At 41.4% G+C, this 27,729-nt stretch overlaps 1 protein-coding gene across 1 annotated transcript in view; it reads right to left on the bottom strand.

Moving 5' to 3' along the window:
- Nucleotides 1-27,729, bottom strand: part of rab6ba (RAB6B, member RAS oncogene family a) — a 63,033-nt gene that overhangs the window by 23,400 nt on the left and 11,904 nt on the right. The window contains exon 2 of the mRNA XM_028961433.1: nucleotides 8,286-8,344. Within this exon, the coding sequence (XP_028817266.1) occupies nucleotides 8,286-8,344 (59 nt within the window). The remainder of the gene's footprint in view (nucleotides 1-8,285; nucleotides 8,345-27,729) is intronic.

Below are 27,729 nucleotides of genomic sequence, written 5' to 3'. Positions count from 1 at the left end.
CAACATGACAGACATCTTGTGAAGTGATTGTCATTGTGATACACAGTACAGCACACGGTGCACACAACGAAAAACTAGATGTGGTGAGGAAGGCTAGTGAATATTTGAAAAGGTTCTTAGCATAACGCTATCCAGACCCAAATGGTTTTGAAGTTGTTTTTGTCCAAAATATTCAACTGTGTTATAGAGTATATGAAGCCACAACTTAAACCAAAACAGAACTGATATTTGAGTTTCAATAGCTATATGAATTATAGAAGCAGGTTTAATTTGTCTTGACTTCCTCTATCTGTCAAAAATGAACCACCAACCTGCACCCACAACAACCCAACTGACACTAGCATTTAATCTCTTCCATCACCCCCAAACCCCACCGGGCCACCCAGACTGTTAGCTTTCCACTAGCACATGTCCTCCGTTGTCACAAGAGCCCTGGTGTCAGCTGAAGTGTTGGAGAGCAGCAATTTGTCTCTGGCTTTCTGTCACTGGAGAGAGGGAGGCCAACAAGCAACAGCCCTCAGCATTTCTAATGTCCTACCACCGGCAAAGACCGAGAGTGGGTGAAAGGGTCAAGCTCCTTAATAATCTTCTCCCAGAAAAAGTTTCATTAAATCCCATTCCATTCTTTCAGTGGATACAAATATATCCCTTTATCTTATTTTTGTCTGCCTCATCCTTCACTTCACATTTAATCAAATTCCACAATCTGTGTAAACCCTCTGCTGCCACAGACAGGCTTGCAGAAATGAAAGTGAATGCTAATCCCTGTGCCATTTCACATTTCTGAGCAAGCTGTGCTTTTGTGGAAAAATGTTTCAAATGTGCCTCATAGTCTGGGTTTTAAAGCATGATATTTAACGCTGCCGTTAAAGCGCCCACCCATTTCTACTGCAGGCGGACAACACATCGTCAGCCAACAGTGTTTAATTAAGCCTTATTGATTACTGCACGAGCTCGATGCAGATCGGGGAGAGGGGTGACGTCATGGCATCTGCATTGGATGGAATGTAGCTTGGAATGTGAAAGAAACTGCCTGTGGCTCGAACAACAGTAAGAGTTCCATGGATTTATGTGACAATATTTCTCATGTTGGCAGAACAGTTCCAATTTGGGTATATTGATGAGCCCCAGCGTGCAACAAAATCTAAATTCTTTTTTTGCTTCATGGAGCTGCCATGGTCCATTGCATGGGTGATGGAAACAAATAGAGTTAAATGTATTAAAAATGGTTAGTAAACAGTCATTTTCATTAATCATATAACACAAACAGACCAACTGCATTGCAGTTGTGCTTTGATCACTGTTTAGTTGAACCAAGCCCTAAGATTAAGGTTTCAACACCAGCTACAGGATATTTGCCTTTCTCTTTCAGCATTCCTCTGCTGATGAGAAGCAGCTCAATAGCAAGACAAGGCCATTAGCATTTTTCACTGCAGGCATGGACAGTGTTTAATTTCTGACACACTTTATTTTCAGTAATGGAGTCTGTTTTGGTGTTTTGTATAAGACATATAAGACAAATGTGTCTTCTGCATTTAAAGATACAACAGATACAAAGGGGAAGAAAGGACTGCTTACAGGTAACACACTTGCCTACGAACCAGAAGATCCAGGTGCAAACCCCCCACTTACTACCACTGTGTCCCTGAGCAAGACACTTAACCCTAAGTTGCTCCAGGAGGACTGTCCCTGTAACTACTGATTGTAAGTTGTTCTGGATAAGGGCGTTTGATAAATGCTGTAAATGTAAATGTCTGTGTCTTGAACAGGAGGACATATATACATATTGTGACAATGCGCACTATCTTGTTAAACATTATGTGTATTGTGTATTATGTGTGTGTCAAAGGCACAAAAATCTCAGCGCACTACATCTAGTGCTGTGAAAAATCTCCCCCTTGGCCTGATGTCCTGTAACAATCAAGCTTCATTCTTCAATATTCTCAGGGCTGGAGGGCGGGGGCATATATTTGGTTATGTGTAATGTCTATGAATTGTGCTGAGGTAAACAACGAGAAAAAAAATGAAATTTCCTTCACTCTTCCCATCAGTCTCATCCCTGTCTTCAGCTCCTCCCCTCTGCGGCGTCTCTGAACTCAGTGGAAGCAGTGGTTCAGCCGTCACACTCCACTGCCGCGGAGTGAGTGACAGCTGAGACTGAAGAGGGAACGCAGCCCCCTCCCTGTCTCTCTGGAGACCCTGCAGTGCTTCAGCCACAGCCTCTTGCCTCTCCGCCTGACTCTCCTCTCAGGGTGGGAGACGGGGTTTGCGGTGCCACTGAGGCAGGAAGTAAGCGCAGTCTTTTAAGGCCATGTAACTAAAAAAACTAAAGAAATCCTCTGGTTATTATTTTAAATATTACTATTGCTAACACCGTGGGTCCTTACACATTTTTATAAAGAATTCCCATGACTTTTCCATAACATTTCAAATACTCTGCGGCAAATTTTCATGAGCATATGTTCTCTGAAATATTGTGAAACTAAATTTATGAAATTTGAAAGCTTAACTTACAGGACAGGAAGGCAACAATGTAAAAGTGATTATTACCAGTAATGTAGGGTCCCATGAAATTCATTCTGTTTTTTTCCCATTTTAATTATTCTAAATTCCATGTTTGCCGTTCTAAACATATTTGTTCACCTAAAAACTGTGTGATTATGAAGTGGATGGTGAAAAAAGAACAAATGCAATATGACAAATCACATTTTGCTTTTGTAAACCATTTACATGTAAATAATATGTGCATTTCACAATATTACACATTCTTCCACTTGAAAAATAAAAGTGCTTCACGTTTGAAATAAACATTAATTTAAAAAAAAAATGAACATAGGAAAGACAAAGAAAGTTATGGTCACTTATGAACTAATCAGATTTAACACTGACAGCCTCTTTGCTGTTGTTGACCGCACGTTTACACTGATCCAGATCTATGATCCCGATAAAGTTTATCTCGGTGATCAGCCTTTTGCCTTTTTCACAACCACAGTCCGACTTATTGTGGCGCAGAGGGAGGCCATCCTGACTGTACCAGCATGCTTTGCGCGTGCTACAAGTACTATACTAATAACTAATGAGAGGGACAGGAAATGAGCACATTGGATGTAAATTGTTGAATGCTGCATGTTGAGATGTTACATGGTGCTGCAGTATAGAAGCAACGCGCACAGTACCATGTGACATGTTTCATTACATAAAGGTAGAAAAGATGCTAAAAAACTTTTATCTCGACTATCTACCACGTTACACATTCATGTCAATCAGATTTGAAAATTCTTTTTTATAACTACATGTTTATTTAGTATTCCACTTTTCAAGGCCTGGAAAATTCTCATATCAAATTCCATGACTTTTCCATGTTTTTAATGACCGTAAGAACCCTGTAACTCCGTCACAGGGCAAGCCAGGTGTAGCTACCTGTCTACTTAAACAGCTGTGTGCCCATGACATTGTGACAGACCCGACACAGTGTAAGCTGTAATTTAATTCTTCACTCCAGTAGTGACATTGACATGGTGGTGGGATGCTGGAGTTGTGTATCAGGCACTGCAGCGATTATGGAACACATGTCGGTGTCATCCCTGGAGAAACACTATAAACGTTATCCTCATTTCCACTGTCACCATGGGAATATTTTTCATTTTCTCCTATTAACAGCAGTCTCCATTCCTGTGCTGATCTGTATTATGTTCATAATAGCTCTACATTATTCAATAGTAATAATTCTAAATGACTGTTATGTATGCCGCAGACACAGACTTTTAAGTTGTTATTCATGTTGTCTTGTAACACAATGCTTTAGGCTTTACCTCACAGGCAGAATAGCTAGCATAAAATGATGACATCAGACATCGATTTGTGAACCAATAAGCTGAGGCTTTTTGCACTTGTAGGCAGCTGATTCCACTGGCCTTAATGAGGTTCGAGTGAGGAAAATGCACCTTGACTGGGCAGGGAGCCCAACCTGCTCTCAACATTAGCCGCTTGGTTTAAGTTGGTGGCAAGGGGAGCCGCTGTGGGCGTCCGAGCTTGGATTTTTAATTAATGAGCAGAGGTCTCAGGAACCTATTCAAAGAGCAGCTACAGCGCTGCGTGTCACCGCAGCAGCCACCAACCGAGCGTGACATTCAGACAGGGTAGCTCTGAGGGGCTCCGAGCACACACGAAAATGTCAACACATGTGAAAAACACACAAACACTCAGACATAAACAAACTTGAAGATCTCAGCTAAAGATATCTACAGGAATGTTCTTAGCATATAATAACAACATAATTACATAATAGCACAGTACCTAATTTGTGTTCACCATTAGCTATTGCTGTTGTGGAGCAATGCAAATTTAGACAGAATCTGTATTCACACATCATTTCTTCTCCTTTTTATCCATAAACACAAATACATGTAATTTCCAAGTAAGAATTGGGGCATTTCAGGGATTGGCCCCCTAAGGGGTTCATGATAAAGGGTATCAAGTCACAAGCATTCACCAAAAGCAGAGCAGTACTGCAGCACCAGGCACGGGGCAGTTTTGCAGAGCAATTTATTATCATAAAGAAATGCATTCTGGGATTTTGTATGAGCAGGGGGAAAAGAACATGGGAGGAAAGAAAATTCGCTGCAACTGCTATTGAAGTACAGAGGAACCTTGTTTGTCTGAAGATTATCGAGGTTGTCGAGTACATGAGCAGAGATTGTGAATGAATTTTTAAAAAGGAGAAAGCTCTTTTAGGCTTCATGCCGTGTGACTCGAGCGCTGACTTTTTAAGCGGTAGGCAAAAACGGCAGCAGTCGTTTGGCTCCTTTTGTTCTGCTGCTGTTTGGCTTGTCGCTGGTCACACTGGCATGCAGATTAGCTTCTGCCATCCACATTTAATAGGAGAGGCACAGAACTTGGAGAAAGAAGCCATCAGCAATCAGAAATTCTCTGGGGACAATATTTTAGAGTGAAGATGAACACTGTGATACTGTCCACCGTCTAAGTGTGTGTAGAGGATACGTGTGTGTGTGAAACTGCAATGGGATATGATGTCTGCCACTGAGGAACAATGGTTCAGTACAGCACACAAAGCCGGAGCTAAATCTCATTACAGCCCAGCGCTGCTCTCACACCGCTGTGTGAAAGCCAGGGCTTTGGTGGTGACACGCCTGTACGGGTGCTTACACCCTTCTAACTCATCTTTTCAGGACGCACAGAATAATGCCTGGTGAACAGAGCCAGCTTACGAGCCACATTCATCCCAGACAGGCATTACAGTAGAGGAATGTTATTCCAGCGATGCATTATGGTTATTATAATGGTGTAATTCAGCAGCGATTTACATTATTGTGGAAGGATCTGCAGCTAAACACAAAGAATGACTGGCACAAGAATATTAAATAGTTTATTTGATAATCTTTTTTGTCACTTGACACTAGTACACTGCTATAGTACATGTGAGCCAAATGTGCAGCAGTAACATTACAAATGACATATTGATAGAAATAAATACATCTGAAAAAGTGGATCCATACCAAAACAGCTCGGAGTTCTGTTGTGTCTCCCTGATGCTGATTATGTCCTGATACATGCCTTGTCTTTCACACCATGTCTTTTTTGGGTCCTTGACCTGTTTGTCATTGTTCTTGGTAATAAACCCCCATTTTGTGATATTCCATGCGAATGTGTCCATCCATTCACCATGACAGCATTTCCCCATGTACAATTTAGACTAAACTGCTGTTGTTTAATCTAAATATAACTTGTCCACTACATTTTACATGCAGTATGCAAGCTCAGTAGCATATTATCCTTTTCCCATTATCATATTATATCACAGACCAAAACAATAAATAAACTAATAAGATGGTGGCAAATTAGCACCATGTCAAGAAGAGAATTGGACATTTTGTTTGTGCTGTACACTTTACTTCTGTTTCAAATGAGATGTATGTTCTCGCTTGTTGTTGTAGTGTAATCTGAAGGCAGATGAGGATTCTGTAGGCTACTCTTAAGGCCTGACTCTGGGGGGTGCTCTGGAGTTCTGGTCTGGAGTTTCATGCTGTCTATTTTGTCTCCCTGATTTCCTGTGTGCATCTGTGTTCATGTGTATAACTGTGTCATGTCCTCGTCCGGTCATTGGTCTTTTTCCAGTCAATGTACATGCCTTGTGTTTTTGCATTAAATCCACTGTTTTCTCCAGCCATGCCTTGCGATCGTGACAGCTACAATTGAACGTATACCTGCAGGAGTAGCTCAGCTCCCAGTCGCATAACATCGGCATGTTAGTCAACTTTTTTACAATTTCGGTCTGTTTGTAGTTGGATTAACACTAACATGGTATGACTGTTTGAGTGTTGAGGTTGGTTATAGGTTTTCTGCAGTCTGATGGTCCAATGAGATGCAGTGGTTATTTGCTTTGAATGTGGATAGATCAGGAAATAAGGAGGTTCAGCCTAATATGACAAGAACAAAGGTCATGCCAATCAATGTCTGCTTTCTGTCAGGCCCTGTTCTCAGTGGCCCTTGGCCCATCCCCACTGCACCCATACGTTAGTGAAGGCTTTGGTGCACTGTCCTGAGCATGGAGGAAACTATCAAAATTCAACAGGGAAATGCTGCTGAGGGCAGAAAATGTAGAGAGTGAAAGAAGGGGAGGAGAGGAGAGATAGATCAAGAGCCAAGACAGAAACTTCAGAGGGATGTGCTACTGCCGATGGTGCAGAGGTGTCTCTTTGAACACCAGTGTCAACTTAAGCTTGCAGAGGGAAGACTTACAAACTGATTCACAACACACACATACACACTTTCTCACCTACACACATTTCTCATATACACTGACGTCTCACTTTCAGACACACACACACGCACAGTTTCTCTGTTAGGTCCCTCTGATGAAACTTCTGATAACAAAGTCTCAGATAAGCAGGTGTTTTACACACACCCACACCTGCTATCAAAATGCATCTCTCTGATTGCCTAGAAATCAGAGATTATTACAGATGTATTGCACATACACATACATACTCATTCAAGTTAGGCTTTAATAGCACTTTCTTTCATTTTCTGAGGCACTTCCTTGCACTACGAAAAATATGAACTTCCAATAAAGCCTGGTTACTCATCCTCTCCTCAGGTTTGTTTCCCATTGGCGTTAACTAATAAAACACTCTCAGCTGGATTGGCAGTGTACTTACCCTGTGTAAACGAATCATCTGGAGGATGGCAGTGTTTGAATAACCCATTGAGCAAACTGGCCTGCAGCGCATTGGCCCAGATTCTCTCACAAGGGTCGGAAGTAAATGAAATAAAATAAGGAAATGGGCAACCCTGGATCAGGACAGACAGCAGGTCCAGGGATGGTCAGTAAAGGTGTTTACAATCTGCCTGTCTTCTGCCATCACTTTTGTGGAGAATACGCAGATAAACAATTTAGGCAATGTCCAAAATTGACTAAATCTTCAATAACTGCTTGTGGTACTGTGTGTGCTGTGCCTAGCAGACTTGAAAATGCAACATGCTGAACAGCCTGACTGTGCAATGTCTCCTTTTCCAAATTGTATATGACCCAGGGTAGGTAAATCAGTCACAATTGCTTCAACACGGCATATATTTAGCTTCTAAATAGCATTTGGATTGACTACCCACACAAAATGAGACTGATGCCAGTTGCTATAGAAACAGCTGCCTCACCTTCTGCACCTTAAAAGTTATGCTTACATGAGCTCATTAGTAACAATCAGGGAGAGGGGATGTCAGTTAAAGACAATTAGTTGGCTGTTTTTCTGCAAATACGTAGCCGTCAAATAAACATTACACTCAAAGTGCAACATAAATACAATACTGATCATTGATTCTGTCACATCAAGTATCAGCTAAAAGGTGTCAGGTGTTGTGAATGTCTCCTAACTTAAACATGGCATTTCAAATGTACTTTGTTTATTGTGATCATGGTGTGGAACAGTGACTTCAGGCGGAACAGAACATCTCATTTCACTATTTCAATAACTTAAAGTGACTCTGTGTGTTAAATGGGATTCACAGGCAGTTCCAACTACAAAAACGATGTAAAGCTCTTTTGTTACAAAGGCGGTTTTGAAAAAAATGGATCTGTACTGAAATAGAAATGGTACTTTTAGGACACATGGAAATGACTCCCACCTGAGGTTCCTTTGTAATGTGACACACAATGATTGAGAGCCAGCACACAGCACTACACTTAATCGTGGAGGAGGTGAAGATGGTGTCACATTACGACTGACAGGAACAATGTGCCCGCCGCCAGTGACGGCGCCGGTACCTACCTGGTACGTGTTGTCAAAACTGTCATACATGAACCGTGTGATCAGAGACGTCTTCCCCACTGCAAGAGAACAAAGAGAAGATGTGGTTAAAAGACAGCCGTCTGAGAGCGGGGAAAGAAGAACAGAGAGAGAGACAGGAACTCAATGGTACGACCTCCGACGATCACCCCGGCTGCAGTCGGAAATGATTTGATGCCGTGCCACTAGGCTGCAGCAGTGAGGAATGCTACTGTTGCCGAGGGACTTAATTATTGGACACAAGTCTGACCAGAAGGTCGGATGTGATGTAAAACGCGACATGCTGTAATTAGGCCTGGTGGAGTACCATTCCTCAACATGCATTAAAAAAATGAAGATCCTTCCCTTTAACTGTTACATCAAACAGGCTTCCCACTGGCAGATGAAACACATTTGTGGAGCGCAGGGGAAGACTGTGACACATTTTGATAAATAAAGAACACTATTTTAACATTAGCATTTCTAATGTGTCTCTGACGTCCTATCAGTCTTGTGGCAAGGCTTGTGTTAAAATTCTGCAAAACAATATAACGCAGATATGTGTGCTGGCTGCATTCATGATAGCTTCTGCCCTACTTTGGCGCCATTCTTATTTCTTCCCAGTGTTCTGGTGAGGTATAGCAGCACCTAGCCTGAAATCCCTCGGAGGAGCCATTAAGCGAATGCTGAAATAAACACCCCATGCATCTTACTGCGCTTACCCTGCCTGCACTCATTTAACTCTAGCCTGACATTTGGTTGACGGTGTAAGATTAACATTGATCCAGCCAGCATCCATTCAAGTGGTACTGAAGAGACTATGGAATGCATTAACCTGGGGGGGGGGGGGGGGGGGGCGGAAGTAACCCTAAAAACGGTCACAGACAGATGCACACACCGTCAGACGAATGCAAACGTCGGGGATTGAGAGGATGACTCAGACAGGATACCAATCGGCTGAGGAGACTTCACAGAGAGTCAACTGTGACGAAAAGCTGCCCACCTCAAGTCATTTAAATGCTAATTTCCCCAAAGACACGGTCTTGTCTGATTTTACAGTGAATAGTGATCTAAATTAATGGGGCTCATTTGGCCTTGGAAAAGCTTTCAAGCAAATACTGAATTATGATTTTAACTTAAGCAGCACTTTCTCAACAAACCAATGTTATTGATCTTGTAAAAACCTGTTAAGTGACCGTGTTCATTACCCTGTGGTAACAGGGTTCTATAGGAAGTGAAAAACAAGCAGCTTGACCCTTAAGTAGTCCAGGAATTGACATCATAGACAGCTCCCTTTTATTATTTAGTAACTGCACATTAATACCGTTGTTATTTGGAATAAATCAATTTGTATCCATTTCCATTTATATGCAAAGATCCAAATTTCCAACCATAATTTTTCCAATATTTAAAAAAGACTCTGCCCCTCTGTGCAATTTAACACGGCCAGGAGGGATTCATCTGGCGACGCACTTGACTGATGGCTCAGCGGTGGCAGAATCTAATTTTAGACATGTTCAATATTTAATGCCATGTCATTTATGGAGTTAATCACCTCTAGTAGACAAAAGAATGATTCCTGGACACCAGGCTTGGAAGAAGCATCTCCTATGATGGATTGCAGATGGAGTGTGGCCTTCGCTAGCCCCCATTTTAGCCATTAAGGCCAGGCTAGTGTAATTGTTATAGATCAGGAAGAGCACTAGGAACCATCTACCCCAACCCCCTTCACTTAGTGTATGCCTCTAAAAATAAGATCAGATGCCATTATTTTAGTCCAACAGTTTAGAAAGGGAAAAGAGGGTAAGTAGTACCAAAATGAATCTTTCAGCATGAGAGAACATACCTATGGGCTACTAAGGGATTTGGTGTGCATTTAAATTAGCATAGATGGGATTGGAAGGGATGTTAATGGGAAATACTCGTCAGATAGTGCTCGCTCAAAGAAAATCAAAATGTTTTTGGAGCATCTATGCTTCCGGCATTGGTTGTACGCTGTTTAGTGAGAAGGGGAATAAGAGGGATATCCCTATGGCCTACTCCAATTTTTACTTTTGATATCGAATAATCATTCTCTTTTGTCTTCTGGATGCAGTGATAAAGAAAAAGTAGGGTAGTTTCTAATCTTTAATATACAGATAAAAGATCATATTTATGTTTGTAAATCCTGAAGGCACTAGATAAGGTTTAGCTCTGCAAAAACTCTAAACTCTAAAATCCCAAAGTCTCTAGAAATCTCTTTAAGGTCACAAAACCAATTTTGTCTTGCTTCATTTGGTTCCAGTGATAAACTCAGACTTGAGTGACTCTTTTCCCATATTTTCAATAAAAAATTCAGCCAACAGACTGAGAATGTCATCTGAGTGGAATGAAAAAACAGAACAGTTTCAACATCACTATGAGCTTAATTAGGCCTTCTTCTCTGATATGGCACATGTGTAAATTAAAATAGTTTATCCGGGAATTGGGTCAGTCAAGAAATAATAGCCTGACCCAGTGGTAACCATGGTATAATTGTAAACAAGTATTTATTCAAGCAAATGTGTTAAAATTTTAATGACAGGATTAAGATGAGGGAATACAGATGACTCACAAAATCTGTTTTGTGGCCGAGCAGATGACCAGTACCCTTCGTCCAACTATCCTACAATGTAGGCTGCATTGGAACAGGGTTGAATTTTTGGGCCTGATTTCCATCTATATCTAACACCTGTCAATATATCACACAAGTTAGTAGAGCATGTCCTCCCTTCCTCTTCTTTTTGCTTCTGTCCTCTTCACCTGTAATAGTTTTTACCAAAACAAACATGCAGATTGATAGATTTTACTCAAGGATTCTGGATAATGTGACATTCACTAGTTTAACCTTCACTCACCATGCACAAAGCCTTTTGTCCAAAAAGGGAAACGAATCAGCTTTTCTTATGGAATCTGGTGACATGGCATAATTCCTGTTGCTATTATTACAGCTCAAATTACGGTCAGATAGAGAACATCAGCAAACACCCACAGTCTGTGTGAAAATAGGCAGCCAATGTCAGAAACCATCTTATTTTTCAATTTTATAGGATTTATAGTATTGCTACCACATAATGCTAATATTAAGAAAAAAATAACTAATATACATGAGATCTTTTAGCAACTAGTTTGAGCCATGTGCTGGTGAAGCTCCATTTGTCATATGGATTGGAGACGGTCTCCTGGGACTCATATGAAACATATGAAAGTTTACAGAACGTGCAGAATTTCTGTTGCAGCGCTTCGAGGCACAGCACAACCCATCTTCCTCTTCTCTCACTTTGCACCGCACCACTAAATACAGTAATGTATGATAGTTGCACAGATAGTTTTTCAGTGTCAATTTTCTACAGCATTAATATGGGAATATGAATCAAGATGGATGTGCACATAATTACATATTTATTGATTCCTGAGATATTTTAGACATATTTAAATCATCCAACTACCTTTAGTCAATACTGTGGGGGTAAAAAAAAAAATACTCTCAATTAAAATAGGCATTGCAAATGGTTGACTGGATGGGGAGTGTAAAATAAATTGAGAAAGAGATGACTTGTTGGTTGATCGAAGCATCCTAATGAACCCAGATAGGAACACTCTTGGGCACACAGCAATTTTTTCAGCCAGAAATGCTTTAAACACCTGCTCTCCGCCACTGGACTAATCATCTGTTGGAGAAGGTATGAATCAATGTCACCCTTCACCGTTGTCTGAAGTAAAAACAGCTCCATCAAAATTAGAGAGATCTCCTCATCACCCACTTACTCAGCATTACAATGATGGCCTCCATCATGAAGCAACACTTCATGAATTGTTTTTGACGGATGATTGCTGGTGTGAGTCCTCTCTGCTGCAACAGTGAGGCTGAGCGCTGGAGTGATCTGATTCATCAGTCGCAATTATGCCATTGATGTGCATTACTTCTGTCAAGAGGACCCTTATTCTATATAAGCCAATTACTAGGACAAATCATCAGCCCCTTCAACCAAAAATGGTGAGTTACCTCCTATTTACTTGTCCAGACTAAATCACCAGCTGTATTAAAAGATGAGCGCATGTGCAAAGAGCACTTATCACAACAGAGTAATTATCATCATTTGTACCCTATTTGTGTCACGGTATCTGCTGCCTAATCTTGCAAGAACCCTTAATTACTCATTATGCTAATAACTTGTAGCCGTTTGGCAAATCCTCTGCATGTTACGATGCAAAAACTTCTAATTTTCTGACTAATCAATAAAGTGTTCAAGGGCATCATTCTACAAAAAATTAACTTCTGTACTTTGAAGAGCTTCATTGTTTCATAACGTAATCTGCCACCATCGCCTGCTCAAGGAAACATTTAGAAGTCTATTTAACTCAACATTATAACCTCTGGGCATTTCTGATAGATATCCGATAAATGAATGGCCTACAACTGCTAAGGTAACTGCTCTCACTTTCTCCTTCACTCAAAAAGTTTCATGAGGGTGCAATGAGGCAGCTGTTCTGTTGCCTAATTTATCTTCTAACTTGCAGAGCCAGCATAATGAATCTGCAATATAGCAGCAGAGGGAAAGAGAGAGGAAAAATAAACTGATGAAGAAAAAAAATGTGCTGTGAAAAGCAAAGAGGACACTCCATGAAACGACAAAAGAGGTATGTAACCATGGTGATAGCCACATGGATATCCCACTGCTCTCTGCCCATCTGCAGCAGTTATTCCAGACTTATATTTCATCCTACACACAAACAAACACACATACAGGATTTTGAAAGTGAATTAGTTGTCACGTGACACACCGCAGCACAGCACCCAGTGCGCACAGTGAAATGTGGCAGTGGTGGCCTAGCGGATAAGGAAGCGGCCCCGTAATCAGAAGGATGCCAGTTTGAATCCCGATCCGCAAAGGTGCCACTGAGGTGCCACTGAGCAAAGCACCGTCCCCACACACTGCTCCCCGGGCACCGGTCATGGCTGCCCACTGCTCACTCAGGGTGATGGGATAAATGGGATGGGATAAACCATGTGCTGTGTATCACATGTGACAATCACTTCACTTTAAATGTGGTCTCTGCCTTTTACCCATCACCTGAGGGAGCAGTGGGCAGCCATGAAAGGCGCCAGGGAGCATTGTGTAGGGACGGTGCTTTGCTCAGTGGCACTTCAGTGGCATCTTGGCGATTCAGGATTTGAACCAACAACCTTCAGATTACGGGTCTGTTTCCACCACTGCCCCTCACATCCACACAGAAGCTCTCTCTGCACCACCTGCTGACCAGCTCTTGGGCTGGGAAACTTTGCATGAAGTCTCAAAAAATGCAAAAAATTATGATTTTGCATGAACTCAAAGTGCCATAAAGAACCCATCAAGCAGAATTACAGGGAGTCTATGGAATTGTCTTTTATACACTTAGAACAAGCTTAAATGGATCCAGTGTTGGTGTAAAACTTAATAGTTTTACAATAGATTCTCTGAAATCCATTGTGATATTACTACAGTGTTGTTTTCAGTAATTTTACAATCGCCTGACCGGCAGATTTTTTTTCTACCGTAGCTCAGGAGACTCAGTCCAAACACTGTCAGTATTCACACCAGTAAACAGCAGTCTGGCCCTTTGGATGCAGATGGTTTTTCTAGCCTTCATCTCCCAGCCCATGAGCTGGTCAGCAGGTGGTGCAGAGCGAGCTGCTGTGGATGTGACGTGCTGCTGCGTGCCTCGGCTGGGCTCTCCATCACCAGAATTGCAATGTCATAGAGAGAGAGGGAGCGAGAGAGAATGAGAGAAAGAAAAAATAATGGAGGGGCCAATAAAAACTGTGGGAGCACCCCTGTTGTGCGTACCCCATTTGCACTGTGAGTGTGTGTCTGCAGGGTTTTCAGTCCGAGATCCAATTACTGTGCAGAACACAACCCTCTCTGCCATTACCCCTTCTGAGTCTACAGAAGAAAAAAAACTCACATGACATCTCAAGGAATGACCCAGATCTGGGGAAACCAATTTCCCAAAGAGGTCTGGTAGGGTGGGCAGCTAAAAATCAATGTGCCTGAGGCAAGTGACGAATGGCATTCCCACATCAACAGAGAGGCACCTGGGGAAGAGGAGATGGGCCGGATCCTTTTAGCGCCACGTTGGGATCTTTTTTTAACAGACCCTGTCAGCTTTCATATTGCAACATTATAGCATTAACCGGACGACTCTACTGATCAACTGTTCCATCACACCTGACTCAGGTATGAATGGAGGTCACCGATGCTCATTACTTATTGGAGTGGGAATAACAGTGACCAGTACAATCACAATACATGGTAAATATCCCAATGATGCAGATACCGTGATACCTGAGCTATTGCACAGATATCTATGATATAACTGTGTAACTAAAATACCCCCAAAAAATATTTCCCCATAAATAATTTAAAATGATATTTTTTTGTATCATATTTTTGAAACAATGAAAAAAGTGCTGCATAATTACTTTAACAACACTGATGTATCACCAAAAATGTCCCATACCTAATAATAAGTAATAAGTGACTTGATGCAAGCCTAAAGATTATGGAAGTTAATAAATCATGGTATTATTTATATTGTATTATTTATTTATTATATGGAAGTTAATAAATTATGGTATTGCATACATGTTGCCATTGGAGTAACAAGAAAGTGAAAGTAACAAGTGAAAGTGAAGTGATTGTCATTGTGAAACACTGCAGCACAGCACACGGTGACACGGTGAAATGTGTCCTCTACTTTAACCCATCACCCTTGGTGAGCAGTGGGCAGCCACAACAGGCACCCGGGGAGCAGTGTGTGGGTACGGCGCTTTGCTCAGTGGCACCTCAGTGGCACCTTGGCGGATCGGGATTCGAACCGGCAACCTTCTGATTACGGGGCCGCTTCCTTAACTGCTGGGCCACCACTGCCAGGCCACAAGTATTCAGCATTTTCTGCACTTCCTTCAACAACTCACTTTAAAGCATTAATTATATTACGTACTGAGGAGACCAAACTGGCTTTAAAATTTTCAGAAGAACGCTGGTATAGAAACAACTATAATTGCGGGAATCAATTTGTCCAGCCATAAAGGTTGCACAGACAGCGCTGATAAATGCCACTCAGCAGGTTTGCCTAAAGGTCTGTTTTCAAAGCACCCCCATCCGAGTTAATTTGATAAGCCCGGCGGAGAAGGAAGCCAAACTGAACATCACCCTAGGCACTAACACACACTCAGATGCACACACAGATACACACCGAAGTTCAAACAATTAACCAGGCAGACATTTGATTACAGCACAGGAATAAAACATGAATTAGCCCACAAACATGAGCCAGCAAGAAAGGTCTTAATATTCTCAGATGCTCCATTATCAAGACATACTGATTTAATTTTAAACAAGCAGCAACACACTGCTAACATGAGCCGGATGAATGTGAAACATAATTTATAAGATCCTTCATGTGATTTAAATTGTCATCCATATTTCTGTACACTAATGCAAGCTTGTGGTAACTAGGTGAATATGTTAACAGATCTGTTAACAGATCATTTCCCAACTCATTTTGTCATTTTTTAATTTTAGTGTTTTATTTTTAAGATTATCCAATATCAGCCAATATCCAATGGTGAGGCATAACTTTTAGGAATAAAAAAGTCAGATGAACTTTGCCACTAGAGTCTTCTGATTGGCCCAATGTTACTGATTCAATTATAATGTATAAAATGTGTAACTACAGAATTTTTTGTGTGGTCAGGGATTTCTATTCCTTCTTAATACACACAGTTCAAGGTCAGCAAAACAGTGATTACAGTGGAACGAGCCCAATGGACCTAAACACTCCCATCTACAGGCACATGTTCTCCTCTCTATGCCGAGTCCCTTGGGTCTGTCTGATTGCTGCCATTGCCCTTATTATCAGAAAGAAACAGTAGACAACACAGCTATAACTGAAATATAAATGAATACATTTGCATTTATTCATTGTAGCTGATGCCATTATCAATCACAATGTCAATTTGCTCATTACAGATTCACTCCCCCGGCGAAACATGATTATGATATATTTGTATGACCCTTCACTTGTATGAATGTCCATTTTATTTCATTGCATCCTATGTAAAAACTGCCAGTCTCAGTCTTAATCACTTTAAACCGTGCTGTGGCTAGACGGGAATTACCATTTAGGCATAATTAAGGCCTTATCTCTTCTTATTAATTCAGTGATTATAATTAGCATCATGGAAATAGCGGTTTATAGAAAATATTAATGCACAGGGTTATGACTGCACAGACACAGACCTGTGCCTTTCAAACCATGTCAGAGATTTTCAGAATATTTGTGCTTTTCACAATTATTTGTGTACAGTTAAATGAAAGACTACGAAAGACAGATTATCATCTGTATACTCTAAATCCTATCAACCCCTCCTCCCTCAGCCTCTTAATCCCCCAGCCCCTCCAGGTTCTCCGAGCAAAACTGTTTCATCTTGACATTTGCATGGATCAATACTGCTTTTTCTTCAGGACTTGGCACCTATTGATCAACATTAAAGCCTAATTCATGTGGGGAGGTGCATGAGCCTCGTTCTGACATGCAGAATAAAAGCAGTCCTTTCAGCTTTGCACTCCCGAGATGATGACCCTATAGACCCTACGCAAGGCCAAGCGTGGCTGCTTGCTTGATGCCACTACCTGCAGGGAGAAACCCAACAAAATGTTCACTTTAAGCACTCAAGAGCCCTGTGAATTCAGAAACTACGCCAGGGTTAACCCCAAACCAAGGCTCATTTTCTAAAGATCTAGCCTCCATGCAGAGGCTACATGTTGCTAAATAGAAATTACATTTACATCAATAAACTAAATATTACAGTTGCAAGCTATAATTTCATTTTCTTTTTTTTGGTATATTATTATTTTATTTTTACATTGCACTAATATGAATTATATCCTGGCCGTATGTCACAACTAGGGCAGTGGTGGCTTAGCGGGTTTGGAAGCAGACTCATAATCAGAGGGTTGCAGTTTTGAATCCTGAATGGCCAAGGTGCCACTGAGGTCAAGGTCTCCTTGATCAAGGTACCGCCCCGACACACTGCTCCCCGGGCGCCTTTCATGGCTGCCCACTGCTGGGTAATGGGTTATTTTTGTTGTGTCATGGTGTGCTGTGCTGAAGTGTTTCACTTTCATTTATTCAAAGGTATGTATTTTAGTGATTTAAAGAAGTGACTGAATTTTTGGTCTGTTTTCAATCTAAAATCAATCATCCATTATATTTAAAATTAAAATTAATTTTATTCTGCTCCACAATACCCCTTTGTTACCATTCCCAAAACGATTCGGGAAATTGGCCACTCCACTCTATTCAAAATGCAAATGTGTGCTAATTAGGCTGTGGCAAAAGGGGGGTATTGTTTCCTCTGATTTGTTGCAATTAGTGAAGCAGTTTAGAATCGTATCACGATGATACCCGGTGGCGTGGCAAAGACAATAAAAGTCAGGAAAGCCTGCTGTTAATGTGCTTACGCTGCTGTATGGCAGTAGCTACAGTACCGCATGCTGTAATTGGCCTGATCTATGGCCGTTTGGGAGGTGCTCAGGTGCTTCTCTACCCCTGACAAAGAGCACGGAAGAAGCAATTCATCTCTAGCTCCAAGCTGGCAGCGTCTGTGTAAAAATGGAACACAAGGCGTTGACTCGGGAGATCTGACATTATGTTTGGGGACACTGAGTGGTCTCGATTACAAAAGAGGCCTGGAGGAGAAGTTGGGGGGAACCAACTCAATATGAAGAGCAATCTGAGAAGTCTACAGCCAGTTATTACTGGAACAGGTCTTGAGAGGCCATTCTGCACGAAAAGCCCAGATCCAGGGTAGGGGGGTCATCGACAACCAATCAATTATGTGGTGATATCAGAGACAGCTTAATAAGCAGAAGGGGCAGTCCGCTGTCTGCTGGCCACCCAGTTAATGGGGTCTACTTTAATTAGGGCCTGCTCCATCCAGAGCTGTTCAAAGACACTGCGATGGGGTTATCGTCATGAGAGCCAATTAAAAAAAGAGGAGCGCACAGCACATCTGCGGGCCAGTAAATCTGTTCCTGTGCCCCCTTCACCTGCTGGCACATGCAGGGCACTGTCAGCCTGCAGCTTGTCTGTGTAGCCCAACTGTGGCTCAGATTGTGTGCATGAGGGGTGCATGGCATAATGAAAAGGAAAAGTGTGACACATTAAATATGCATGGCCAGGTGTTCACGTTTTGGTAAATGAAAGCAGACAATGGGACGTTAAAATTCTTAAAAAAATTATATCAAAGGCATAAAGTGGTCATTCAATTCTTTTTTAAAGAATGAAGGTTTCGAATGTGTCATATTAAATGTAGGACTGCAAAATTATTTTTTTTGTCTGTGTGAGAAGAGTTTGCAGAGACTGCTGACTCCACCTCCTGTGCAGTGATTTGTTGCCTGGCTTCATTTGCTTGGTCCTGTGTTGAGATGATACGTGCACCATTGGGAACGATCCACTAAGCCACGCCCACGCAGTTGACAGAAGCGTCTGCTCCAGTGCAACATGTTATATATAAATAAAAGCCATTTATTTGTTAATGTGCTTTTGGGGAATATAAGCTTGTGTTTTCCTCATTTTATAATGCATTGGAATCTATAGTCTAGTCATAATGTAAATTATTCAAAATCTGAAAATGTCTGGGTTAGAGAAATCATTTGAAAGAAGTGTTTGTTGGTTAATAAGGAAAAGATCACTCGTTGGGGGATATTTCATTTTTAAAAGCAATCTTGCATACTGGTAGCAATCCATCTGACTGGTAGCATGAATAAAACAGCAAGCCCACAGAAACTGACCACAACAGCACAGTATTGCGTCAGAGCCATCAAGGAGCTATGGTGGATTATTCATCTCATTAAGCATTCACTCGAAAAAAGCACAGCCCCCACTCCCCATTTTCTGCTCTCCCACTCCAGCCATCCATTTCTACCTGTCACTCTGCTTGCTCGTGTGAATTAAGTTCCAAATGACTTCATACTTATACCTCACTCCACTTATACTTATGTCTCAATCTAGGCCTTTTTTCCCTCGCGCCCGAGTCACCGGGGAGAAAATGGAAAGCAGCATTCCGAGCTGTCAGTCTGCTGCATCCCCCTAAGCCCTGGCTGATAATTAAAGCTTCCTTTTGCAGGAAGCATCTCCATGTGCACCTTTACTTACAAATGAACTTCCATTGTGCGCCACATTGATTTATTGGTAAGGCAAATCTTTCTCGCTCTCTCTCTCTCTCTCTGTATTTCAATGACCCACTGTGTGTGGATAAGAAAACTCCACCTCATCTGAGGGTGCTTTTCCAATTTTGAGAAACAACAACTGACAGGATCTGGAGGCAACAGCACTTCAGTATGTTCTGTGGAGATAGAGTTTAGTTTAGTTTTTAATCTGCACTCATCACCCAGATACTAGGATATTCGATTTCAGAACCGAATCTCAATCTTTGAGATCTGTGTGCTGCATCACTGTTCTGTATTCTGTTCAGTGGCAGGAAATCTATATTTTGAACATTAACCAAGTTGCTCGAGCGGCTTATCTCTCATGGCTGCAGGAAGATTCTGGATAAAGACTTCCAAAGGGGCCTGCTCCTTCTCCCTGGCTTCTAAACAGTTCGAGACAGATGTGCTTCTCTCTGGGGGCCATCTCATCCTAAAATGTTGATGCCTCTGACCAATCTACCCAGACTATATTCCATGCCAAAAAAGTCAACTTCATGCCCCCCTGAGGGTCCAATAACATGCAATACCCCTGAGGATTGTAAAACAGCCAGTTGGAGCCCTGAAACACGCCCTTGGCCAGCTTTGTATTTGAAAATCAAGTGATAAAAATAAACGACAGCAGGGAGGAGGCTTAGGCCCGGCCTCCACACGACACGGTGACATGAGCCAGCCACACGGCCATCAAAAATTCATCAGGCTGGTGAGAGTGAAAAAGAATGTGATGGAGAAGGAAGGCAAGAAGGAGCAGAAGGAATAGGAGAATGAGAGCAAAAGACCAGCATGAATGTATAAGGAAATTCATAGTATACTGCTGACTTACATGGGGTTCTCTAAGGTAGCAGTATTTACAATGATGGACAGATCTCAGTCCCTTCAAATGAGGGACATTACCCTCAAACGTGTACTTTTACTACATTTAGAGTAGTAACATGGACAGTCCCTATCAGGATTAAGTGTTGCTCAAGGACACCTTTGACCTTTATATCATTTCCACTACACTGGTGTTGGTGCCAGGTGCTGGTTCTGGTGCTCGGCCGGTGCTGAACTGGGAATCAACCAAGAACCAGTTGCATTTACACTAGACAGGTGCTCAGCGTGATATGTCACAGGCCACGCCCACTAAACAGAAATCCTAGCACCAAATCCATAGCATCATAATATATATATTTGGGATCTCCTCCGCTGACACTTTCTGTTCTTTTTGTTCTTGCTGTCTTTCTTCTGCGACTTTAAGTTCTTCCCTTTCTTCTTTTGAATTTTTGGGCACCGGCACAAAGTTTTTTTCTGTGGGAAAGCGCAGCACTGGTTCCAAAATTGGGAACCGGCATGGGAACCTGAGAAGTGGAAATTGGGTATTTGTGGTCTTCTGGTTCATAGGTTATTCACTAGGCAACTAACACCCCATGAATAGAGCACATCAGCTGTCTTAACTTTCACATTTTGCTCCAAACCAATTCAATTTCTGATATTTTCATGTAAATACGACTGAATTTTCTACCCTTTGTCCCAGTTAAGTGTGTATAGTGCCAGTTAGTTAGATGAACAATGTTGCCATGTGGATGATAGTAGATGTGGATGATTGTGGATGTGATGCATGGGACATTTTGATGACACAAGTTTCTTTATTCCCATAACTAGTTGTCAGAACTATGAACAAGTGTGACAATGTGTGTAGAACTTGTCATGCATTACTACTGACAAAAGCCATACAAGCAGTTTGAAAACTTGTTATGTGATGGACGGGACACTCCACTATAAAGTTCTGTGAACCCTAAGTATTCAGACAACACTATTGCACCATATATCATCTCACCATAATATCGCAATGTATAAATGTTTATGCAATACCAATATATGCAATTAAATGACAAAGAAGATTTCACTGGTCTAAAAGCTACATGAGTGCTATAAGGTTTAACAGTGGTGGCCTAGCGGTTAAGGAAGCGGCCCCGTAATCAGAAGGTTGCCGGTTCGAATTCCGATCTGCCAAGGTGCTACTAAGGTGCCACTGAGCAAAGCACCGTGCCCACTGCTCACTCAGGGTGATGGGTTAAATGCAGAGGACAAATTTCACTGTGTGCACCGTGTGCTGTGCTGCTGTGTATCACATGTGACAATCACTTCACTTCACTTCACATATGATATCGAGCACCAAGTGTTAAAATATGGTGCATTGTATGAATATTTTAATTAAGCCTGATGCACTATTCAATATAACATATATAAACTGAAGTTTGAATATCTGGGTTATGATAATAATTTGCCCTCAATTTCATAGAAATCAAAGTAAACATGTTTCAAATACATATTAAAGAAATAATATAATATAATATAATATAACATAATGTAATATACAACAGACAAGTTTTCAAATTCAGTGTTTTTCTAGGATCTCAATGTGTATGTATGTGTATTGGACAAACATGACTTTGATGACATACAAATACATTGTACATATTAATACGTATATTACTTATCTTTTACTATAACTTTTACTATCAACATTGTGAGTACAGTTACATTAGCAATGAAGCCACCCAAGATCTCATCTACATTGAAAGGGTGTCTAGAGGCTACTCAAAAGTCTCACTGTGACCAAACACTATTGACAGAAGAATGGCCTCAGCACGATGCTGTATTTACCAACTGAGTATCCTGCTGTGGCTTAAGACTGAATCTGTAATTCAAGGATTTATATCAAGGACAATAAAAAATGAAGGTACAGAAACCAGTCTGGGGATGTTTTATACTCATGGGACAGAGATGTAGAGGCCCCACATGTGCCTATTCCCAAAGCCAACAATTACCTGGTTAGTTGAAGGTCTTCTACAATATGACTACTACCAAGAAGTCCATTATTTGGGTACATCTCAATTTAAATTTAAACATGCAGCTCAATACTGCAATTCTGCAACATGCTGCATTTGCAAGATGCAAATATCATTACCATGCATGTGAAATGAAGCACAAAAACGCAGGTGTTCACCATTTTCCCCCTGGCTCAGGCCACTCTCTTGATTGTCCTATGGAGCATTCTGCTCCATAGGATTTAAAATCACCCACAATGTCCTTAAACAAGCATTAAATTAAATTGCATTAAATATAATGCAATTATCACTCACTGTTGATGCTACTTTCAGTCTGTAATATCGAGAAGCTTCTCCCCTATAGGACAGATGTTGATATGAGTGTGCAGGTTTTCATTTCAAATGATAAAAAATGACAAATTATGTTCCCTTTCCTTGGTTGAAAAAGAATCTCAGCCGTGACTGTGTTTGGTTGAAATGGAAACCAGAATCAGTGCTTTAGCTGGAAATCCTTAGCTTGGTTACATCAGCGGCAAAAAGAGACAATTCCTTGGGTAAAGGCAACCAAACAAATGTAAGGGAAAAAGACATAGAAATGTATAAAGGAAAAGGTGCTGTGTACAGTCCTCATGAGGATGAATAAAGCCCCAAGCCTTATTAAAAAAAACACATTTTCTTGTTTCTCTTTTTGTTCCCACTGCCGCTTTGTCAGAATGACACTGAGCAGGATGGACTTGTAGCCTAATAATCAAATAAAACAGCAAAGCTAACATTCAGCAGCATGCACGTTCAGGGACTGTGGGATAATATGGAATCAATTAAAGCAGATTATGCACAAGCAAGACACTTTGCTCCCAAAAGTTTTCACTCTGGGGACCCGACTGTCAGAAAACCATGCTGGATCTGTAATGTAAATCTGTAAATTTTTAGATATCACAGTATTTTGAAGAAAAGGATTCCATAAACATGTTGCAAAATAATGAAACTAAGGCCCTTTATACACAAGAACGGCCACATGGAAATGGCGTCTCAAGAGATCCAGAACGGATACTTTCGAGACTGGGTCCCAGAGTGAATTTACTTTTTCTGCAAATTCATGTGGATGGAAAAGCTTTTTTTATTAGCTCAACCTCCAACCTGACCTATATCCCCAAGGGCGTCATACATTAAACAAAGAAATTCTCTCTACGGAGCTCATTTCTAATGAAAAGACCAGGCTAGAGGACAACAACGTGTTTAACTCACCGAAGAAGAGCGGGGAGTTACAGCACCACTTACAGGCGTGGAGGGGGGCTGAAACAGTTTTTGGACTGTTCTCTGCATCTCCGTGTGGATGACAACTTTTCAAATAGGGCAGTTCAAATCAACCACTTTTCTAGTTGGATACACATGACATTCACAGAAAAACACAAATGAGTTCAGTGCACAGTCCTCCAGCCTTTAATAGGACAGTTGCACCTGATGACATCAGACAGATCCAGCGTTCTCTTCTATTTGCACAACCCCTTCATAAATAAACATGATATCAACCAGTGCAAAAACACCACAGAGCCACTCTAGAGCCTAGCTCGACACAGACGTCTGACATGGAGGGTGGGGGAGAATGAGCAGGATGAATTCCTTCCAGATCGCAAACATTTACCAATCGCCCTAAATTATGGATGAACTCAGCTCGCGGTGCGGCAGAGGACTGTTCAGCAGAAACAAGAAATCTCAAAAGCCATTTTTCTCATCGGGGACACTCTACCTTGCCTCCGCAAAAGACGACATCATAAAGCGAGACGCTGGCGTGAGTATACGCTCACACAAGAAGCAACGTGACAACCGTTTGGAAATATATTACCTCCAACGAGGAGGCAATTGCCTTGAGAAAGGAGACAGGAGTCATACGTCTACTGACGGTCAGCCAGTAGGCCTGGCACAGACCAGCTTGACATTTCAATGTTTAAATTAGATTCCCTTCACGCCAAGTCACTTCAGCCACTGGGAAGCCGCCACTGGTGGTGTATGACCAATAAGATCAGATGCCCATGATGATGCCTGGAGGAGGCTACAATGTATACATTCTGTTTGCATTAATAATATTTAAGACAAACAAAAATGCACAACTGCGACAGCCATTGTAATTACAGAGGTAAAATAATGCCCCCAGTACTTTTCATTGAACAAAACTCACTGACTGAAATATTGGCTCGTGAGTGATTATGATCCCCCGCTGCCTAACAGCACTCTGCTCTGGGGGGTAGCAGTGTGTGTAAAGGCCACTACAGTCAAGAGACGCAATTATTCATCAGAGATTGGTATAAAAGAGCCAGGCATAGTGCACTGACTGGACCATTATTAATTATCATCCAGAAAATCATCTGTCAGTGGAGTGCAGCCAAAATGGATAGTACAAAGTGTAGGTTGTCTGTGGGTGGGTGCTCGCGGGCATAAAGGACACACACCCAAGGACACAAGTGTGTTTGGGAGTGATGACAGGCCAACGTTGCCTGCAATTTCCCTCTCCTCCAATTCCTCTGTCTTTCTCCAAGCAGAAGTCAGAATATGTTCATTCTTTTCAGAAACGCGAACAAAGCAGTCTCCTGACAAAATTCTGACATGATAGAAAATTAACAGTAACACATTAGACAGGGCGGTAATTATGCCAGTTGAGTTCTCAAGGCAGTTCCTTTGAGACACCCTGTCCTCCCTGTGAACTGAAAAAAAAACAAATTGTTCTATAAAATTACATAACTAATAAATAATGTATTACATGCACCTATCTGTTTTTGTTCAATTTTATCAAATCTCAGAATTTTACTATGATTACCTTGTTGTGCACTTTAGTCTAACTGTCCTATGCGATTCTATGTGTCTTTGGAGTGCAAAAACAAATGCAATATCAGACTTCTTTACTTTTTTCTCAATCATCATCTTACCTGCACTTTAACCCACTGCTTACTTTTAAATTGTAAATGTTTTAGACTGTATATTTTATTTAATATTCTATTATTGTAATATTCAATGACAAATATTCGATTTAAAAGTTATCTCACTGTACTTGTAGAGTGATAATAAAGGCATCTATCTATCTATCTATCTATCTATCTATCTATCTATCTATCTATCTATCTATCTATAATACTGTCAACGGATCTGGTAACTATACAGATATATACATCAGCCTATCAGCATAATATACAGGTAATAATATATTATAATAATAAACTACAAAACACTGCAGTTCACTAGAATATAATGAGTGCAAAAAATAATGATGTTTTTTTGCATTAATATGCTCCTGCGCTCCTGAGGAATCCTCTGAGGCCAGTATTAGTATTAGTAGCGTGGGAGGGGTCTTGGCCGTGCCACAGACAGTGGACCCCCGTTTAACAACTCAATCAGGCAATTACATGGCTGTAATGGGTGTCTGAGGCTCGTCAGTATCGGTGCATTGCAGACACAGGAGCGCCACGGATCGCATTACCCAGGTCAATCTCACTAATGAAACAAGCAGCAAGACACTGGGGTTCGGCCACGGAGAGCCGCTCAGGGGCTTCAGCTGGAGCTCCAAAAATGGGGGGTGCTGAAGAGGTTAAACTGACATAGTAGCATAAGATGCTGCCCTCAGGCAAACTTACGCCATCACAGGTGCGAACCAATGCATGGTGAGAAAAAAAAGAGATATAGCTAGAATTCTCTTTTAAGGGGTGGAGCAGGACATTTCTATAACACAGACATTAATAATAAGTCCTGGAGGAGCTAGACAACATATTTGAAATGATTATTGCCATACAGTCATATGAATCCCAAATCATGACAAAAAATGTTTCTCGCTAAAATGTATAGTGTTAGCTAATCTTATACAATGGAAGTTCTACATAATTGTCCATTAAATTGGTCCCTTGCTCCATCACTATTATTAAAACAATCTTGCAAATCTCACTAAGCAGACACAATGGATAATAAAATACTTTATAGATCATTTACTGGGACCATTTACTGGCCTGCAGTCTACCAGGGCTCTGGACTCAGGCCTGTAACACCTGCATGAGAACAAAGGCTAAGAGTTCAGCCCCAGGGAGATGCGTTTCCAGGAATGTCCTGCTGATATTACTGCCCTCCATCTTAAGCTATCAGCCCAAAGGAAAACAGTGGTCCGTGTCCTCACACAGCACCTGCCATCATTCTCTGAACTAAACCCATGAAAACAGTATTGTCTGAAGATAAAGAAGCTGGAGCTTTTATACCCTTGGACCTACATTCATATTTCAGCTTTATGTGAATATGTATAAAAAACATCATTTCATTCTGACCCACACCCTCTCTGTGTATAGACCCCGTTGGAGTGCCTTGTCCAATGAGGACGCAGAGAGGATAATTGGCCTCCGAGTCACTCAGATGGTGTTTAACACAGCTGTGGGTCTGGCCACCCTGCAAAGATTTCCAAGGCTGAGGGAGAGATAAACGGAGGTGTGTGATGATAAACTCCCATCTTCAAAACGATCGACTGAGGTCATTCATGTCCTTTCCTGTCAGCGCAGCATTATTTAATATCCCAATATCCCACACACACATACACAAATTAGTGCCACAACAACAATAGTCTACAATCTATTATATCAATGATTTCTGAGGAATCAATGCACAAAATATGTTTTTTAAAAATTCCACTCTTTGATTCACACAGATTTAAAGTATTCAATGTAAACCTCAAATTATCTGTATAAATAATCATGACGTATAGTCATGACGATGTTGCTTTATTGTTCCACCCTTAATGCCAAGCAAAATGTCATTTTTACTCTGCCTTTATTTTAATCTGCATATGTATTTTCAGACATTTTCATATATGCTACTGTTTTGACATCTTGCTCATGAGGTAAAGTTTAGCTTTTCAGTCACGCCTTAAATTGTCACAGAAATGGCCATTTCCATTCAGCTCTTTGAAAGACCCCAGTGCTGGCGTTTTGTCTCCTTGGTTTCAGAGAGCTATTTTTCCTCGACACGCTCCACCTGTCCCAGACGTGAGTCTCCTGCCCTTCCCAGGTGCAGACTGGTGGCTAGCTGATGGATGGGGTGTTAATTAGGTTCTCCCTACACTGGAGGTGAGGAGCCCGACTGTGGAGGAGGCAACGGGGGCTGAGCGGTACGACGGCAGGCCCCAGTGCCCCTGTGATGGAGGACTCATCTGGAAGAGAGTAAACACGGCACACCCTGCCTGAGATAGTAGTCACACGCACACACACACACACACACACACACACACATACACCACTGCAGGATAAATGACAGGACCTTTGGACACATGGTGAGACATTTAGTTGCCTGAGCAACAGGGATAGATGTTTGGACAAGAGGAGAGAGTTGGTATGCTGTCTC

The sequence above is a fragment of the Denticeps clupeoides genome, chromosome 19, assembly GCF_900700375.1.
Source record: "Denticeps clupeoides chromosome 19, fDenClu1.1, whole genome shotgun sequence".
Taxonomy (NCBI): domain Eukaryota; kingdom Metazoa; phylum Chordata; class Actinopteri; order Clupeiformes; family Denticipitidae; genus Denticeps; species Denticeps clupeoides.
Note: the sequence above shows the minus strand (reverse complement) of the source record. Positions and strands in the feature narration are given on the sequence as shown.